This window comes from Colobus angolensis, unplaced genomic scaffold, assembly GCF_000951035.1.
Source record: "Colobus angolensis palliatus isolate OR3802 unplaced genomic scaffold, Cang.pa_1.0 Scaffold220, whole genome shotgun sequence".
Lineage (NCBI taxonomy): Eukaryota > Metazoa > Chordata > Mammalia > Primates > Cercopithecidae > Colobus > Colobus angolensis.
In genome coordinates, this window is record NW_012115378.1 from 1,283,373 (window position 1) to 1,304,459 (window position 21,087).

At 44.5% G+C, this 21,087-nt stretch overlaps 1 protein-coding gene across 1 annotated transcript in view; it reads right to left on the minus strand.

Annotated features, from left to right (window-relative positions):
• The window catches only part of FHOD3 (formin homology 2 domain containing 3), a 245,489-nt gene that overhangs the window by 180,667 nt on the left and 43,735 nt on the right, over positions 1 to 21,087 (minus strand). The window contains exons 3-4 of the mRNA XM_011943648.1: positions 14,008 to 14,119; positions 6,239 to 6,333 (exon numbers count right to left, since the gene is read on the minus strand). Of these exons, the coding sequence (XP_011799038.1) occupies positions 6,239 to 6,333; positions 14,008 to 14,119 (207 nt within the window). The remainder of the gene's footprint in view (positions 1 to 6,238; positions 6,334 to 14,007; positions 14,120 to 21,087) is intronic.

Here is a 21,087-nt window from a genome sequence, read left to right on the forward strand (position 1 = left end):
GACTTTGTCTTGACAAGGCCTGTGACACGTAAATCTTCACAGGTCTCTCTCAGAGGGGGAAATTCTTCCTAAAGGACATTCTTCCCCCCCCTGGGTTTTCATTGATTCCACCAAGTCTTTCTTATAGGATGAAACCATTGTGGCAAAGCCGGTACGCGAATGTTCATAGCAGCGCTATCTGTGGAAGCCAAAAGCTATATACACACAAATCTCCTTCAACAGGTGAGTGGGTAAGCACATATGCATCTCTACAAGGAATACTACACGGCAGTGGAAAGGAGTTAATTAATATATTGCATATATTAATATATGCAATAAAAGATGAATCTCAAAAGGCATTATACTGACAGAAGCCAGCCTCAAAGCGTTACTTACTGTATGATTCCATCTGACATTCTTGAAAAGACAAAATTACAGTGATAAGAGAATAAATCAGTGGTTTCTCAGGATTACATACAGGAGGTCAGAATGTCACTATAAAAGGATAACATGGGGGAATACTACGTTATTATTAGTCTGTATTCTAATTGTGAAGGTGATCCATCTCCACGTATGTGTTAAAACTCATATAGCTATATTCTAAAAGGTGCATTGTTATGGTTTGAATGTGCCCCCCACCAAAACTTACACCCCAATACAGCAGTGTTGGAAGGGAGAACCTTAAAGTAGTGATCAGGTAATGAATGGATTAGTCCTGTTATCTCAGGACTGGGGTAATTATTGTGAGAGTCGTTTCCCAGTAAAAGGATGAGTTCAGCCGTCTTATCTTCCCTACAACCCTTGTTACCCTCTGTATCCCACTATGGGATAGCACAGAAAGAAGGGCCTGGCCAGATGCGAGCAGCACCTTGATATTGGACTCCCAGCCTCAAGAACCGTATTTCTTTCCTCTATAAATTACCCAGCCTGTGGTATTCTGTTATAGCAACACCAAACAAAGACATAAAACTGATACAGAGAAGTGGGCTGTTGCTATAACAAATAACTGAAAATGTGAAAGCAGCTTTGGAATTGGGTAATAGGTAGAGGCCAGAAAGATTTGGAGAAGCAAGCTAGAAAAAGCCTAGATTGCCTAGAGCATCATCCGGTTGACTCCGGTGGGAGCTCAGAAGAAGAGAATAGTTGTAGGAAAAGTCAGAGCCTTCTTAGAGACTGCTGACGTGGTTGGTAGAAATACAAATGGTAAAGCCAATTCTGAAGAGGTCTCAGATGGAAATGAGAATCAAGGTATTAGAAACTGCAGTAAAAACCATCCTTGTTTTAAAGTGGCAAGAACTTTGCTGAACTATGTCCATGTCCTAGGGCTCTAATGAAAGATAGAATTTAAGAGCAATGAACTAGGATATCTGGTGAAAAAAAATTCTAAGCAAAATATTGAAGGAGTTGTATGGTTACTTCTAATTGCATATAGGAAGATGCAAGAGGATAGAAGTGATATAAATATGGAGTTTATTAAAAGGAAAGTAGAGTAGAAAAATTTGAAAAAGTCACAGGTTGGTCATGTAAAGAGTGAAAAGACATCTTTTGGAAAGCAAACCAAAGGGATGACCAAGTGACCATTTGCTAAAAGGATTATAGTATGGATAGAAGGGAGCCAGTGTTATTCCCCAAGACAATGGAAGAAAAACTCCAAAGGCATTTCAGAGACCTTCTAATCAAGCTAGGACCTTAAGGGCCAGGTTTCTGGACAAGCACCAGTGGTACCTCAGCATTCACTGCTCAGGGCCACTCAGGATCCTGCTCCCAGAATTCTGGTGCAGGATTTTTTGGCCACCCCAGCTGTGACTCAAGCAGGCCTTGCTGCTCTGGAAGGTACAAGCCATAAAACACACGGTGCTAATTCTGCAGGTGTGGAAAATATAAGAGCTGTGGAGCCGTGGTGACCTCAACCTAGATCTAAAAGAAGATTGTGGACAGCCTCAGGTCCCAGGAAGAGACTGGTCACGGGGTGATGCCACTGTGGAGAGTTCCCAGTAGGGCAATGCTTAGTGGAGCCATGGGAGAGCGGTAGCCCTCAAGACCCTAGAACTGTAGAGCTACCAGTGTGCAATCCAGCCCAGGAAAGCTGTAGGCAAAAGCTCCAACCTAGAAGAGCTGAAGTGTGGGCTGAGCCCAGCAAAGCCATAGGGATGGGACTGCCTGAGGCCTTGTGATCCCAACCCCAAGGTGGCCAGGATGTGGGACATGGAGTCAAAAGAGACTATTCTAGAGTCTTAAGATTTAATATTGTTTTTTTCTCTCTTGGGGTTTGGACTTGGAACTAGTTACCCTTTTCTTCTTGCCTATTTCTGCCTTTTGGAATGTGAACATCTATGCCAGTTCCAACAATGTATTTTGGAAGTAGGTAATTTGTTTGATTTCAGACTCACAGCTAAAGGGAAATTTGCCTCAGGATGAATTGTGCCTTGAGTCTTACCTATACCTGATTCAGATGAGACTCTGGATTTGGGACTTTGAGTTTGTACTGGAATTCATTAAGATTTTGGAGCTATTGGGATGGGATGGATATATCTTGCACATGAGGAGGACATGAATTTTGGGGACCGGGGGCAGAATGCTATGGTTTTAATATGTCCCCCAAAGTTCATGCATTAAAAACATAATCCCCAAAGCAACAGTGTTGAAAGGAGGTAAATTGGATGAATGCCATTATCTCAGGAATGGATTACTTACTGCAGGAATAGGTTCCTAATAGAACATAAGTTTCACCCCCTTCTCCTCTCTTCCCCTACAACCCCCTTGCCCTCTCCCATGGATGGCACAGCAAAGAGGTCCTCACAAGATGCCAGTACCCTGATACCTTGATATTGAACTTCCCAGTCTCCAAAACTGTGAGAAATCGATTTCTTTATAAATTACCCAGTCTGTGGTATTCAGTTACAGCAACAGAAAATGGACTAAGACATTAATTTTAAAACAATAAAAGTAAATGTAAAAACAAAGGCAACTACTCAGCATGTACCATCCAGGTTAGTTATCCCCTAGCCCCACTGAACAACTCCTCTCCCCATGGCTCCCTGGGGTCCTGCTTTCCCTGAATACCCTAAGCCGGCCTCACGGTAACCCCTCTTGTTACTCATTCTACCTCAGATCCCCAGTCTGCTTCACCCTATTTTACAAGGTAATCAGTTTTAGAACAGTAACCAGGATAGGACTTAGCGTCATTGTTGTGTCATGGAAATGTCCATTTTTAAAAATTCTATGTTATTAAGGGCCTTTATTTTGTTGAAATCAATAGTTAGAAACGACCCAACTTGCAATATAATTTCCCAGATTTCACAGTCTGAATGTTTTCCAGATCCAGATTAACATTTTGTTATTTTGTTTGGTATCTCAGAGGAGTTTACTCATTGGGCAATATGCATTACTACAATATAACAAAACAAAACAAACGTGGCATGAGTGCTGGTGGTCTGTTGACTTGTTTAACCCATTTATGCCAGAGGTTGCAAATTTTTTTGTGTGAAAAATCAGACCTTGGCGATGACGTTGAGAAGTAGGATATAAATAAATCGCACAAGCTTAGCGTTCCAATAATGGAACACTAGGCATATATTAGTTAAGGAAAGGATTACATTTGAATGAATGACCTCAAGGATCTTTCTGGATGTCTCCTTGGCTAGAACTAACAAAGGATGAGAAAGAACTGCCAGATGAGAAAGAGCAAGTGAGGGATTCCTGGACATCAAATGCCACAAAATGCTGAGCAGAGGGTGACAGGCACTGGGTCCCTCTGCTAGTGAATAGCAACTGGTATGATCACAAGAACATGTGGGAATGGCCTTATCAATAAAATAATGTTACAACAGGGAACACTGTGCCAGCGTGAAAATTCCATTTTTGCTGAATTCAGTGTTTTCCAGTGCAATGTCAATGACTAAAAAGGACAGGAAATAGATGACCTTAATCCTTAGAAACCAACAGAAAATTGCTTCAAATCAAATGGTAAAATGAGCTCACAAAAATATTTGAAAATAAAAGCAGAATTCTTAGGATTATGCTTCAGAAAAGTTGTGCCCATTTCCCACCAGGGTTATAGGAGTTTCCTGGGTGTTCATCAACAAATGATATTTCATTAAAAGACAATCATTGCCAATGTGACCTGGGAAATATGTCTTGTTGTTTTCTTATGTATTTCTTTTGTTCTTAGTTGGTTTAATGTCTTTCATTTTTCTACTGAATTCAAAATATATTTAGGATAATATCATTTTTTACCTTTCTTTTTGTAAATAATCTCCCAGTTTGTCATTTGCATTTAGTTATAATTTGTGGTTTTCATTTTATAAATAAGATCTTTTAAAATTTTATGCAGTAAAATAGTTAAATCTCTTCCTCTGGAACCTTTTTCACTGGTTTTATTATTAAAATAAATGTTACCAACCAGAGACTAATTAGTCTTCATCTCTCTTTTTCTCCCTGCAGTTTGATATGTTCCATTAAATGCTTTAAGCTCTCCAGGGCTTACTGTGGTATATGGTCAAAGGATGTTTTTGTTTACTTCCATTTAACAACACCTCTCCAATCAGTAGCCAACCCGTCCCCACCAATGTTAACTGTACAGTGAGTTGTTCTATACACTGAGGTCTCTTTCAGAGCTCCTCTGCGCCAATCATCTGTCTGCTGAGGAAAGGGCCAGACCACATTGTTGTAATCCTCAGAGTTTGCACATTTTACCATCTAGTAGGAGAAGCTGCTCTTCATAATTATACTGCTTTCTACAGATTTATCCCCAGTTTATCAGGGAAAGTATTTCTCCACTTGTATTTCAGGAAGGGACTCTGGATCTTTCTAAAGCCCTAATCATCACTGCAGATGGTCCCGCAGGCTCACACCCAGCGTGAGCGTGTACGGAGAGTACAAGGAAGGTCCATGGGGCGGGGCGGGGGGGGGGTCACTGGTGAGGTACCTGTGCTCTAAGGCATGGTGATCCAAATGGAGAAACTCCAGACCTGAGACTGGGCCTGTCCTGGGTCAGCATGGGCCCCATTGTTTCAGAGCAGCACCTCTGGGGGTGGGCACCAAGGACCAATACTGCCCTACAAGGTGGTGATCAGGGAGGGACGCGACAGCAGGAATGAGAGCACCAAGTGTGGTCACCATCACATGAGACAAGTGGGACCTACCCCCAGGATTCCTTATCTTAGCCCAAGAGTCCAACTTCAATATGCAGTGGAACACGTGTACCTCGTGTCTTCCTGACATGTGAACGATTTTCTTAGAGTAAAACTTCATAATTTATATTCCCTCAAGGAAAAATGACTTTAAAAAATAATTTTGTCTGGGCGTGGTGGCTCATGCCTGTAATCCCAACACTTTGGGAGGCCGAGGCGGGTGGATCACCTGAGGTCAGGAGTTCAAGACCAGCCTAGCCAACATGGTGAAATCCCGTTTCTACTAAAAATACAAAAATTAGCCAGGCTGCTTGTAATCCCAGCTACTAGGGGACTAAGGCAGGAGGATCTCTGGAACCTGGGAGGCGGAGGCTGCAGTGAGCCGAGATCGTGCCATTGCACTTCAGCCTGGGCAAGAAAGTGAGACTCCATCTTTATTCTTCTTCTTATTATTATTTTTAAATTTAGTAAAATCTTTCTGGTTTTACTAGAAAAGACCAAAGCATGAACACATGTAGGCACCCACAGGCCTTCACAAGCAGGCACACCTGCACGCATCCACTCCTGCAGTGCACACTGTAGCCATGGTTCCAGCCACCATGATGGGTGTCCACATGATGTGGCTCTTATTCAGAGGGAAAATTTCAGATTTTCACAATGTATTAGTTCCCTATGGCTACTGTAAGAAAGTATCACAAACTAGGTGGCTTAAAATAACAGAAACTTATTCTCTCACAGTTTGAAAGACTAGAAGTCTGATATTAAGGTGTCAGCAGGGCCATGCTTTCCCTGAAGGCTCCACAGGAAGTCTGCCTTTGCCTCATCCTCAATTGGCAGCCAGCAATCCGTAGTGTTCCCTGGCTTGTAGATACATCGTTCTGGCCTCTGCCTGTCCTCACGTGGCTGTCTTCCTTGCATGTTCACATTGTCTTCCCTCTGTGTCTCTTTTCCTCTTATAAGGACACAGTCATGCTGCATCAGAGCCCACCCTAACGACTGGATTACGTCTGCTAGGACACGATTTCCAAATAAGGCCACAAGCACAGATACCAGGGGTCAGGGCTTTAACATATCTTTTTAGATAATGTTAAATATATCTAAACATATCCATAACACAGTCAACCAACCTTGTTCACCAAAGTCATTGCATAAACCAGTAGCTCTGTGTCAACTCCATCTTTTTCCTCCAGGATTTCCATGATATTTGACCAAGGTTTGACCCCTATGAGTAAAGCAAAAATCATTAGAAACAGCAATTCATCAACACTCTTTATCTAACTCACATCACAGTTTATTATCCAAGGATGTATCCAGTGACGGCAGCTTCTTTCAGTCGTCAAATTTCAATGTGTGACATATCCTTAGGATGGATTTGAGTATGCTTCTAATCGAGAATATTTCTTAGTAGGGAACCCTATCTCACATCACCCTTGTCCTTTTGACAAGTACTGAAGGGTACTTCAGTGTCTGGATGCCTACCTACTTAAAAATTTCTTCGTATTAAAGATGTAATTTTTAAAAATCCAATCACTGCAACTCTGTAGGCCCTACATTTCCCCCAGGCAGAAAACTCTTGGTAAGTATTCTCTGAATATCCTTCAGCACAGAAGAAAAGGGGATGTGGAAGATCTTAACATCCCTCTAGCAGTGACTCCAAGAAATAAGTGACATGCCCGTCTAGCAAATATCTCAAGAACAGAAGCATATTACATCTACTCCATCGGGGCACAAATACTGTTTAAGTATCAGCTAGGTACAAGGTCTATTGGGCAGTTGCCCTCAATAGATTTATAATCGAATGGAGCAGCTAGGCATAAGCCCAAGAACAGACACCACCAGCACAGAGCAATGACTGAGAAGTGTCCAAGCATGCAGCTAAGCCTGTCACTGTGCAAGTGAGGTCTCTTGCAGCAGGGATGATTGCAGAGAACTTGGCACAAGAGGTGGCTTCTGCCTGGGCTCTGCAGGAGAAGGCTTATGGGTGGTTATTTCCAGGCTCTAGGAGGGGCAGGAGCTATTCCACATTCACATTCAGGACCACTAAGCCAAGGGCAAGACCAAAAAGGGGCACACAACACTTTGACATGGTTTTCTAGGCCCAAGATGAATATCTGAAGTGAAGTGAAATGAGAATTGCCCTGCCCTTGGCTTGGTGGTTTGCAACATGAAGCTCTTTCCTGCTTTCTCTAAAAAAAGGGATATTGCTTATTTTTGCTTGAGAAGTAAACTTGGAAATAACCTAAATGCGGTGGTTTCCAAATGCTGGTCCTTGGATGGGCTATGTCAGAGCTGATTTTGGCCTTGAGAACAAAAGTTTCCCAAGGACCATGATAGGATCTGTCTTATTGATCTCCGCGCTCTTAGGGCAGTGCCTGGCATACAGTACATGTTCAGTAAAATGTCTGCTGAATAATGAATGGAGATCTCTGAGAAGGCATGAAGTAGGTTAAGCTGAAGCAATTTTAAAAGAACCAGGAAGCAGATGCACACAGTAAGGAAAGCAGAGAAGACGGGATTTAAGGGGATTTGTTTAAGAGGATTAAACAAAGAATAGGTACCTACTCACTACAAGATGTAAAAGACACAAATGTAGCTCAACGTGGAGATCGTCTGGCTTTCCTAAGTGAACAGAAAGCCTTTTGCTTTGGCTAAGTTGCCCAGCCAGTCAGAACTGGGCAATCTTCTATGACCCTTGCTAACTGAGCACAAAGACATGTTCTTTCACCTCTTTCACCTGCTAACTACTGAATTATCTCCTTGCTGATATTGATTATCAAACTACTTTGAAGTCCACACCACAGTGTAGTTGTTTTTCCAACCCCCGCAAAGTAACCATCTCAGCCCTCAAGACAGTCAATCAATCTGATCAGTAGGCCTTGGGTCTCACTGTCCAGTTTAGGAGATCTGGTTGCCGCCGTTTGTGTTTATAACAGGGGCAGCTTCTAACATTCACATTTTGTATAAAACCGTGGCACAAAACACAAGTTCTAGTGAGTTGCCCATGCATGGTTCAAAGGAAGAATGTGCAGGGGAGAAAGTATCGAAACTAAGACTTTCTAGTGGTGCTAATGGACCCAGAACTCCTTTTGGTTGCTTACTCTGGAGCCAAAGATGCAAAACAGGTCCTGGGGGAGCAAAGGCCAAGGAACAACGGCAGGCAGCCCAGAGAGAGAGGGAGAGGTAGCCAGACTACATCCGTACTCCCCTTAAACAGACACATGCACTTGTGTGCATCTACTCCTTTATAATAAGAACACTCAAACACTGGCTTAATTTAACTGAAAAATGTGTTTTTCAGCTGTGTTATCTGAGTCTCTTATTACCATTTAAGGATTTTAAGTCTGGAAATGTGCATCTATTTGTACACTCTTAGGATGGATGTTCATTCTTTTTATTGTTTTGGGGGAGAAAATCGGAAATATTTACAAGAATGAAGGTGAAAGGGAAGAAACATCTGGTTCAACAAAAATAGCCGTGGCCGACCCCAGGCTAGGCCTGTGTTCAACACCAGCACTTGCACGTTTTCTAGGAGCTCCTGTCAGAATTATGGGGTCCACTCACTCCCCTCATTGCCTTTGCTAACTCCCTACAATGTGTGTGTGTATGTGTGCATGTGCGTGTGTGTGTGTGTGTTTTGTGGAGGACAGGGTTCCTGTACTGGAATCGTAAACCATATAATGCTAGCCCTTCATATAACAGAGAAAGAAACTGGACCCCAAAGGAGTGGAATGGAAGGGCTCACGAAGCTCATCTAGAGTTCCTAAGGTCTCTGGGGTGACTGTACTTACCTTATAGGATTACTGAGAATTGTCATTGAGATAAAGCACTTTGTCTTTTTTCCTTAATGCTGCTGGAGTACATTAGAAGACGATACTTAATCATTGTCATCTGTCTCTCTCCAACTCCACTGCCCCCCATCCCCACCCCAAATACTAGAGTACAGGTTCTGTGACAGCCTTTTTTCCTGATGACTGCAAGCACACAATAGATACTCAAATATGTGCCGAAAAAATGGGTCTTAAGTGAAAAATGTTTAGAGTTGTGTCTGTTACATGATTGATACCCAAATATCAGTAGCTGTAATTGTAATGGGTGGTGGTTGGTGGAGACACCCAGTTTACCCCTGGGCGGACCAGCTGCACTAACTCCCCGGCCAGTCCTCTCTTAACCCAGATAAATAAATACACATAGACTCAATTGCTCAATACTTCTCCCCTCTTACTTTCCTAAATCTCCACATTAAATCCAAAGGAAAATGAGATATTTAGCTCAGTGCCTCAGACATGGGTTGGTCTAACACTCAAACAGAAGTTCCTCATAGCACATTCCACGTCTTTCCACATACTACATAAACACACTCAATGTAGATGCTTCTGCTATAAATAACGGTGGAAAGAGAGCTTGAGTTCTGTCAACCTGTAGCTTCCACTACACTTTATACAATCTTCACAGATCAATATACTCTTAAGCAGAAAGCAGAGATGGGATCGCTTGAAAGGATGAATTTTTTCTCTGCTAATCATGTGTGATACATATGTTTAAGAATGATCAAATGAAAAATTGAACTACTTCAAGAGCTATGCTGAGCCAAATTAGTGAGACTCAAGATTTAGGACAAATTTCAACATGTGTTATCCTCTCTGGTCACTTGCCTCACCCTCTGTGAGACAGGCAAACCTGCTCACTTAGAAGGAAGGACTCCATATCCAGACAGCAGAGGGGTGTCAATCAATTTCCTGTCAACCACCACAGGGAAGACCTCAAGGAAAGGGAGTCTCTGATATGGCAAAATGACAAAGCAAGGCTCTCTAAGGGCTCCCATGAGCCTTTCTCTCTTCCTGCCAGGCCCTGGCCATGAGAAAGGGAAAGTGACTTAAAGATGCAAGCAAAGAGAAGAAGATCCAGTGGTCTGATATTAATACCACATCATGCCCCACAGATGAACTTGAATGTACCCTTTTATCTTAGGCCCTGAGCAAAAGTGCAATTGCCTGGTTCCAATGGAGCATTTTAAATTGTCCTTCTTCATAAACACTGATCACTCCTTATGATGGACTTTAACCCCTTTGGTTTTTATCCCTGCTAACTAGCCCACTCTTGGCCACAGACCAAATTGCCCACACTGCAGAATGAAGCCCTCTGGTTAGCCCACGTGCAGCACGCATGATGTTTATATTTATAATGCAAGCAAAGGAATTTGTTCTGGACAACTTCATTTGCTTTAGGTAGTAATGATTTTTGAGGACTGGTAGTTTGTTGGTTTTCTTGCTGATTCCTTAACTCTGACAGTTTTCATTATCCAAAAGAAACTATTCAAAAAGACAACTGCTTATATGTCCATTCATCCCTGCTGAGGAATGAGTCTAAAGCCACTTTGAGAAGTAAAATTTATGATTTATAAACTTGTGCACAAATGGCTATGCTCAGTTTACCCTAACTCACCTCTGGCACCTGTCTGCTCTCTCACCCAGTTGAGAGGGAACTGGAGAGCTGCTTCTAAACCCACTAGGTGGAAACACACCTGGAAGTCATGTTGCTCTCTGCAGAACACCATGGCACATTTATACATTTAATGCCATCATAGGATTCAGGAACAATTTTACTAGCAGTAAAATAGGATGATGTTATATGTATGCATTATAAAATCACAGCCAAGACCACACATGTCCATAAAGAAACATGCTATTGAGCCACACATGATAAGATATTTCTGAGTTTTTCCATTAGTACCATTCCTTTTTTTTTTCAGCTGCTAGTGCTCAGTGGCAGACAGACAACAGCAGTTGCCAAAGGTTTAAGAAATTATTATTATTATTTTTTGGGATGGAGTCTCTCTCTGTTACCTGGGCTGGAGTGCAGTGGCACGATCTCAGCTCACTGCAAGCTCGGCCTTCCAGGTTCATGCCATTCTCCTGCCTCAGCCTCCCGAGTAGCTGGGACTACAGTGGCCCGCCACCACGCCTGGCTAATTTTTTGTATTTTTAGTAGAGACGGGGTTTCACCATGGTCTCGATCTCCTAACCTCATGATCCACCCACCTCAGCCTCCCAAAGTGCTGGGATTACAGGCATGAGCCACCGCACCCGGCAAGAAATTTTATAGACAAAATCCATAAAGCTGGCCAGGCGTAGTGGCTCATGCCTGTAATCCTAGCACTTTGGGAGGCCAAGGCGGGCACATCACAAGGTCAGGAGATCGAGATCATTCTAGTTAACACGCTGAAACCCTGTCTCTACTAAAAAAACAAAAAATTAGCCGGGCATGGTAGTGGGCACCTGTAGTCCCAGCTACTCAGGAGGCTGAGGCAGGAGAATGGTGTGAACCTGGGAGGCAGAGCTTGCGGTGAGCCGAGATCGCGCCACTGCACTCCAGCCTGGGCAACAGAGCGAGACTGTCTCAAAACAAAAAACAAAACAAAACAAAACAATAACAACAACAACCCATAAAGCTAAGAAGACAATTCATTAGCTTTTTAAAAAATCATTTTTACTACTCAGGAAAAGATGGCCATTGTTTTATCTCTATGGAGAGACTTGGTCTGGCAGATGAGAATCTCTGGCCGGGGCTATGGATGGAGTCTTGGATATGGTATACAAAGGCCTGGGTTCATTTCAGGATCACTCCCTCATTCATCACAACATTCCCTTTACGGGATATGAAGTTCAAGGAAGGGAACTCTGAGCTGCCAGCTCAGCAAAGCCAAAGGAGAACCTGGGTCATGAGAAGTTGGCCCTCTAACTCACACCCATAGCAAGGGCCCTGGGGTGACCTGAAGCTTAGGACAGGAAGATGAAGAGTTTGTTAGTTGTCCTAAAGTAACCGCCAGAGTTAAGGGATGAAATACAAATCCTCCACGGATGAAGGAGAGGAGCTGCTGCCTACCAGCTGCCAAAACACACACTGCTGGCCTTAAACCTAATTGACTAGCCTTGGAAAAGCTAGACGTGGTTTCTGTGCCATCGGCATTCCTTATCAAGGATTCTAGACTGGCCCCGTGATCTACTCTTGGCCATAAGGGTCTTTCTACCTAGCAGCAGAGGGCAACATGCTGTGGCAGAAGAAACTTGCCTCAGCCTGGAAAACACCTTCCAGACTCACAGCCCCTGACCATGTACTAGAGTTTGTCTCCCTCACATACCTGCAACAAAGAGACCTCAAGTTACCTCCTGGCCTGCCATCAGCCATGCCTAGTGCTGACATCTGCCTGCGTGTTCATGGGTATAGGAGGCCCAGTTAAAGGTCCTGGATGCTTTTCATTAACTTTCATTTAAACTTCTAAAATAACTCAAGCTACTTTCTCTCACATTTGGATTCAGCATTCAAAGGTGGGTCTGAGCAATGCTAAATCACAGACACAACTGGTTTGAATCAAAAGTACAGTTTAGGCCGCCCGTTTCTTCCTGACACATCCTAGCTGGTTTATGCATAAGTGTGCATGCACACACACACAACTATAAGGAAATATACCAACAGGTTAACAGTGATTATCTTTATTGAGATTAGAGGTGAATTTTTTTTGTCTTCTTTAACCTTTTCCCAAGTTTTTACAATAGTAGTATTACAATTATAATCATAAAAAGAAAAAGGATTGTCAAGTTTTTGTTCCTGAGTCTTTGTGGGGATGATAATAATACCTGGGTCTTACTGGGGAAGAAAACAAACAAAAGACAAAAGGATAAAAATCATTTTAATTAGGAAGTATTTTAATTCCAGGCTTCCCAATATCACAGGGTCCACAGCACGTTACACAGTAAACCAGAGCAGAAGCTCATTCTTCGCCACGTGTTTGTAGCATGCCTGCTGCCTCTGGGCCAGTTAGGGTGCTGGGACACCACGCTGGGAGACAGAGACCCCATTCTTGAGCAGGCAACCTCAACTTGGACAGAGAGGGATGGGCAACACCCCCACAGCAGAGAAGAGGTGCATACATGGGCTTTAAAAGCACATGCCCAAGGCAAGGGGGTGGGGGTACAGCCGAGGTGGGAGAAGGGGGTGGCAGGTGGGCAGGAGTTGAAGGGTGGAGGGTCCCCTTAGCCAGGGGACTGACTTTATGCTACAGGCACTGGGAAGCCACTGGCAGGTTTTGGATGTGACCGAACTGTTTTGGAGGGTGGCCAGGAGCATAGGTTCAACATAGTGAGGGCCTGAGTAAGGCAAGGCAGGGGATGGAAGAGAGGAAGGGAGGTTCTTTTCTGTCTTGTTTTGTTTTTAATTATACTTTAAGTTCTAGGGTACATGTGCACAACATACAGGTTTGTTACATATGTATACATGTGCCATGTTGGTGCGCTGCACCCATTAACTCGTCATTTACATTAGCTATCTCCTAATGCTATCCCTACCCGTTCCCCCTACCCCATGACAGGCACCGGTGTGTGATGTTCCCCTTCCTGTGTCCAAGTGTTCTCATTGTTCAATTCCCACCTATGAGTGAGAACACGCGGTGTTTGGTTTTTTTGTCCTTGCGATAGTTTGCTAAGAATGATGCACACGTATGTTTACTAGGGAGAAGGTTCTAGAAACATCTGGGGGTCTTAAGCAATGAATCATAGAGGGGAGGGGAGGAAGGAGCCAGGGCGACCTTGAACAAGACAGGAAGAACAGGAGGAGGAGCTGGACTTCCGTGTTTCGGTGGCAGGAGCTGGGTAGAGGCAAAGACAAGCTCAGCATCTGACCTCTCCCAGGTAAGCCCATGAGCGCTTTTCTTTCATTATCAAACCCCATTCTGACCTAAGCTTTGTGTGCTTACTATCCTAAAAAATGTTTCTTGCAGTGGGAAGTCCACATCTCAGGAATTCTGTTAATTCTTAAATCTGTCTCAAACACGTACAACGTGGAAACCTCCCTACATTAGACACCTTCACCTTCACGACATAAGGGGGCAGGGACTACTCACCTCTTTTCGTGTCAACAGCAGTGACAGCCTGAATTAGGAGAGGCGCGTTGGACTCCGAGTACTCTACAAAGACGAGCAGCAGCTTCAGGGCTGTCTTCACCACCAGGCGGAACTGGCAGAAGAGATAAAACCATCACATCGCTGCCAACAAGGCCCTGTGCACCTGAGAGCATCTTCCTAACCGCAGCTGGCACCCAGCATTTCCTAGATGAGATGCTCTCAGTGATTAAACGGATTGCTTCACAGATCCTCACAGTCCCTCATTAGAGGCCTCAGAAGGCAGGTGTTAGTACTATCCCCATTGTGCAGATCAGGAAACTGAGGTACAAAGTTCCCTGTATGCAGTCACGCAGTAAAATAACAGAACCAGGACGTGAACCCAGGACGCATAGCTCCAGAACTCACACCTGGCAACTCTCAAAACATGAGCATTTGCTGAATCAATTATATCTTCATTTTACCCCAACTATATAACATCGTAAGGTAGGCATAAGAACAGTTCTTATTTTTCCAGTTGAAGAAGCAGAAATAGCAGGTTAAACAATTCATCCAAAGTCACAACAGCCAGCTTAGGTGGAAGGGAACTGGAACCAAGTCCCCCATTCTTAAAGCCAAGCAGAGAAGGCCGCCTGGAGCCGGAGAGCCCCTGCTCCCTGGATCCAGGGCTCAGCATTTGCCAGGAGCCGCATGAAGCCCAGAGGCCTTCCCTCACACAGGCAGAAGCCCCTCCCTCAGTATGCGCCCTCAGGGAGGTCACAGGTTATTCACCTACAGAAAACCCCAAATCTCCCAACTGAAGCGGCCACAGATTCCTAATCCCAGCTTTACCAGCCCCGGGGCTGCGGCAGCCTTGGGGTCTCTGGGTCAGCCTCCGGGGCCCCTTAGGTGCTGGTGCAGGGACTTGCCCACAGTCTTGCCCTTGACTCCACTTCCTTCCAAAGCCTCCTCCTAAAGGAACTTGCACACCAACTACCTCAATCTTGCCCTTGACTCCACTTCCTTCCAAAAGCCTCCTCCTAAAGGAACTTGCACACCAACTACCTCCTCTATATGGGTTCAAACTGTGCAGCTGAGAAACAGCAAGATTGCCTTGGGCTGTACATTCCACCCCAAGCTGCTGGCTTGTTAGCGGCCCCATCCCGCTATAGGCAAAATGTACTTTCAAGGGTAGAGGGAGCTTATTTGCACTGTGGCTGCAGGACCTGGAACTGCACTTGGCGCAGAGAGAGCTGCAAGGTGTTTGCTGACTGAATAAATCAGTCAGTGTCCAGATCAATCAATCCATGACCTCTCGCCCACCCCTTGAGCCTGTATCACTGGTTGTGGCAAATCAGCTCCAGCTTCTTCCTGTGTTCTGTAGCCCAAGGAAGATTCTGTGCCTCTTGGATGCATCTGCCCACATTACAGTGTTAGGGGACATGGGTAGAATTTATAGGTAAATTTGGGGGAGCCCAAAGAGGGAACTGCGTTGCGCAGTCCACAGGGAATAGCTTAAAAACACCACTCACCCCAAGTCATTCATCCACATTCATGCAACCCTTTTACCCCCTTGCTTCCCTCTCCTCTGCTGTCATACCTACCAAGCACACCATTTGTCTTTTCCTCAATTCCACATCTCTCTCCAGCCAGTGCCCAGGTGCACAGCTCCCCTTTATAAGGAAACTTCTTCAAAGAGGTGCTACAGCTCCTGGCTCCACCTCCTAACTTCCCTCTGACTCTCAACCTCAATTTGATAGGACTTCCATCACCACCTTGACAGATTACTTGTCAAGGTCACCAGTGGCCTCCATGGTATCAAATCCAGTGGTTACTTCTCTGCCCATTTTTACTCAACTCTCAGCACCATGTGACAACTAACTGGTCTCTCCAGAAACAACTTCCTCTCCCTCTGGGCAACCAAAGTCTCCTGAGTGGCTCCTTTTTCACTGGTTCCTTTTGGGTGCTCAGTCTCTCAGTGTGGGAAGACCTCTGAGTTCACTCTTCTTTACTCTCCTTCTCTTTCCACACTCTCTCTAGGTGAGTTCATCCAGTGCCCTGGTTTGAAAGTCCATCTAAGATCAGATGCTAAATATTGCATTCCAGCCCTGACCAAACACCTGAGCAGGCATCATATAATCTCCTGACATTTCCACTCAGATGCTAACAGATTCACTGTAGCCAAAACAGAACTCTCAGTTTTCATTCATGCTTACCCCCTTCCACCTACTACTCCTAGCCTGCTCCCTCCAAAGCCCCCACCTCAGGACAAGGCCCCACCACCTTGAGCACAGGGAGGGGTTCACCTGTACTTCCCTCACCCCATCTCCACAGCAAATCCACCCCCAGTGCTGCAAGAGCTCCCTTCAAACTCTATCCCAAACTTGCCCCTTTACATTCTCTTTGTCTATCACCCTGGACCACCACAATAGCCTAAGTGGCCTTGTCCTTCTGAAGTCCATTCTCCAAAGTGCAGCCAGAGTGACCACTGCACCCTCCTTCTCTCAAGCCTCAATCACTCCCCATCATGCCCAGGGGGCTGCCTGTCCCGGCAGGCTTTCTGTGCTGGCCTCCACCAAGCCCTCTGATCTCCTTTCTTGACACCCCCTCTCCGGCCCAGTGCGCTTCACATGCTAAGCTCTATAGTTGTGTGAGTGTTTTTCACACAGCAAAGTTCATCTATGATTCAGGGTCTTCTCATTGGTTATTCCTTCTACCTGAAAGCCACCTGGAACCAGTCAGTCATCACAGGACTGACCTCATCCTTCAGGTCAGAGAAATTCTCATTATAGAAAATGCCTTCCTGACTCCTTTACCTAAAGGAGCCCCTTGGTCACCATCACATCTCCCTGTTCCATTTTTATTTATTTATTCTGAGATGGAGTCTCGCTCTGTTGCCCAGGCTAGAGTGAAGTGGTGCAATCTTGGTTCACTGCAACCTCCACCTCCCAGGTTCAAGTGATTCTCCTGCCTCAGCCTCCTGAGTAGCTGGGACTACAGGTGCACACCACCACGCGTGGCTGAGTTTTGTATTTTAAGTAGAGAAGGTGTTTCATCATGTTGGCCAGGCTGGTTCTGAACTCCTGACTTCAGGTGATCTGCTTGCCTCGGCCTCTCAAAGTGCTGGGATTAGAGGCATGAGACATCGTGCCCAGCCACCTCGTTTCATTCTTTTGAGACAGGGTCTCATTCTGTCAGCCAGGCTGGAATGTGGTAGTGCAAGCACAGCTCACCGCAGCCTCAAACTCCTGGGCTGAAGTCATCCTCCCACTTCAGCCTCTCGAGTAACTGGGACTATAGGTGCGTGACACCACACCTGGCTAATTTTCTTTAACATTTTGTGTAAAGACCCCACTGTTGTGAGGTTCAAATGGCCACCGCATAGGTACAGCCCAAACTCTGCCCATTTGAGTTAAAACTCGTTTCATTCTTTTGAGACAGGGTCTCATTCTGTCAGCCAGGCTGGAATGTGGTAGTGCAAGCACAGCTCACTGCAGCCTCAAACTCCTGGGCTGAAGTCATCCTCCCACCTCAGCCTCTCGAGTAACTGGGACTATAGGTGCGTGACACCACACCTGGCTAATTTTCTTTAACATTTTGTGTAAAGATAGTGTCTCTCTATGTTGCCCAGGCTGGTCTTAAACTCCTGGAATCCAGCAAACCTCCCACCTCGGCCTCCCAAAGTGCTAGGATTTCAGGCATGAGCCACTACACTCGGTCTTTTTTATCCACATCCTTTATCATGACCTGAAATTGCCAAAGACACTTGTTCACCTATTATGCCTCTGTTACCCCTAAGAACGTAAGCTTCACAGCAGCAGAGAGGCTTTATCTGCCCCATGAGAAGGTGTTCAGTCAGCATATGTGTGAAGGGTAGGCCAGCCTGTCCCCCAGTCCATCCCCCTATGCTGTGTGGAGTGAGCCCTCCCAGCCCCCAGCCTCCCCTTCTCACCTTGTAGTAGCCCCCAGCAAAGCCAAGCCCCCCAACCCCAACCGTTGCACTGAGGGCAAGCCATGCTCTGGGCTGTTATTCTCAAGGCAACCTCCTCCCCACACAGGGAGCTGAGTACTTTAGAGTGTTGGGAACTCTTCAGAGAGTGTCTGCCCTTATAACTTGAGGCCCACAATTGCTCCTCTGCTTCTATTCTGTAGGAAGAGACTACATTCCAGTGTATTTTTCTCAACTACACGGTTGGAGGTTGAAGAGGAAGGTATGGCATAATGAGTTGCGCTTTGTACGTTTGGGGCTGAAGAAATTTCTTCAAGTAAATAAAAAGACCTAGCAAGTTCAGGCTTGGCAACTTCCTCAGTGGGTGGACTATTATTATGTGGTTTAAGCCTCTAAATGCCTTCCCAGGAAAGAACCTGGCTGCTGCCCAACCCACTCCCCCCATTAGCTGGTCTCAGCAGGGCCCCTTAGCCCACCTCACAGAGGCTCCCTCTGAGTATCTCTGTGGTCAAGGGGCCTTGACCGATACAGTCTCAGGCACCGAGAACCCCTAAGTCATTCTCCTCTATGTGGCTATCTAATTAAGAAACCACTGTTTTCTAGCAAAGCCTCCTTTTTCTATTTGTCTCAGCATGCCTATTCCTGTCTTTCTCTCCTCTGTGATACAGGCTCTGTTTGGAGCTCTTTTGGCACTCTAATTTGTTTTTTTAAAAAAATTCCCAAACATCATCTGATTCATAACTTTGGGTTTCTATGAATTTGGCTTCTATTGAGTTTAAGTTTATTGTGGATGTACTTTTGGAAGCTTTACTATGTAAATGAATAATAAGCATATTAGTTAAATCACATTAGGAAAAAAGGGCACTAGAACATTAATTTTGTAGAAATGCATGGTACTAATTGCAAGCACGTACTAACTCATTGTCAAAATATGTCCTGCAGGATCCTCTTCAGAAATACCTTACTAGCATTACTGCATTAACTTGAAAGTAAAAAAGGTACATTCTATCAAAAGAACTCTACGAGCCAACCTCATTTATCCAGAAATCATTTAATCTGATGCCCTCATGTATCTGGAATGCAGTCAAAACCCTTGACAGCTTGGAACAACCACAGTGGAGGCCACACACCGTCTCCTTCAAGTCCAAAGACACTGCTCACCCCATAGCTCTTAAAAATCCACCCCTGGTGCCCCTTGCACTTATGTTAGACACATTTTATAATAAGTGGAGTGGATATTAAGATTCACAGCCCACATCTGCTGAGAAGAGGCAAATTGGAGAGGACAATGACAGAGAAGGAGAGGCAGGCCCAGTGTGGCAGCAAGAGAGAGTGTCACAAACTAGGAGAGCGGATTAAGTTGCAAGGATGCCAGAGCACACACCACGGTGTGGCCCAGACATGTCAGCAAAGCGTCACTCCAATCTGAACTGTCTGATTTTCATCTCTGCCTGGCATGCCTTCACGTGGTAATGAAGGGTTTCACTACGACTTATAGGCTCAAGCACCTGCCCATTTGTCCAGCACCGAGAGAAATCAATCAGAATTGATTCTCAATCTTATGGAGCATCCAAGGCCATGGAAGATACAGCAGTCACAAAGCAGTTACACAGGATTATAGGGCAATAAGCAGGCAGTGTCAGCATCAGTGGTCTCAAGACAACTAAGCTGGCAGGGAGGGAGTAGTTTCCTTGCCTCTGGAGGCTCTGCACGGCCACTTACTAAGGCCTTTGCAGAAGGAATTCAGAGCCTGCAGTGGGTGGACTGGCTGACCCCACGGGTAAGGTCCCTCCAAATCCAAGATTCTCTGCTTCTACTTTCAACAACATCTTGAGTACTGGGTTGCTGAGGACAGATGAAAACAGACAGTTTTCTCAGAGGACAGCTCCAGCATTGTAGATGAGAGCAAAGCCCAGAACTGGATCCAGCCAGCCCTTTCTAGCTTCCATGGAGCTAAAGAACCATGTGATGGCTTTTGGGCTCCTGTTCACACAAACAACCCCACTTTCTTTGGGCTGGAGAAACACACCAGAGCTCTAGATCCAGGCTTTGGGCTTTCTGTTACCTACATTTTCTTTAATTACAATCTAGGAAATACTAGTATTCCGTTTTTATAGTTGTATAAAACTATAGTTTTATAGTTGTCTGTTATAATAAAGACTATGTTTATGTTGTTCTAAAGCACGCAGCTAAATCACAGTATATAACAGAAATCTGAAATAATCCCCTTGCATAAGGGGGGTGCAAAAGCAGGAACATACAGACGGCTGTGAATTACTGCACATTTCATAATGATTTAGCACATTTTTGGTGTTACTGAGCTGAGCTTTACTTTCTGTTGCAGCTATCATTTTGCACTCTCAAAATCAAGGCTAAAAGCCTTCAGAGGACTAGAGATTCCTCTTGACCCAAGGAAGTGACATTTTCAAGTCAAGCCTCAGTCCAGGGACTGAACCTCCATATTCCATAAATAACTCAGGGCTCAATGTCAGCTCCACGACAGGGAGGCTGGGTTGGAGGGAAGGGTAGCAGAATGGTGTCAACAAAGAGCCTTGTTGCTGTTGTTTTATTTTCCAGGTCAACCCACAGGAAGAGTGTGGAGTTGCCTGTACAGAACCTATGTATCTAGATTTCAGATAAAACGTAATCACCAAATATGTGGGAGGGTAATAAAAAACAGTTTCTTAATACTTTTACGTATAAAAACAAACTGGAAGTCCCTTCATCTTTTATTGCACTTACAGAAATGCAAGAACTATACTTAGCAGGTCAAATATGCTGCTCGTTAAGCAAAAATAAAAGAATTCCAAAAAACTTCAAATTCCTAATTTTTCTTCTAAAAATTCAACAGCCATAAAAAGAAAACAATTTCCAAACCTCAAGATTGAAATTACAAAGGGGGTTGGAAAACCATGCTTCATTTTATTTGTTTCATTTTCCACTAAAACATCATAAATATATGCTATATAAATGGATGCTGGTTATTAAAACTGAATTCGAAAGTGGTAAGATAACTTGATCTATAAAGCTTTACCACATTGTTTACAAGCTCACTAGCACTTTAGAATATACTAGTATTATTATAAAGAAAAAAAGATCTCAAATGACTTAGAACACAAACTCTTTATTTAAACATTGTATCCCAATGCCATATA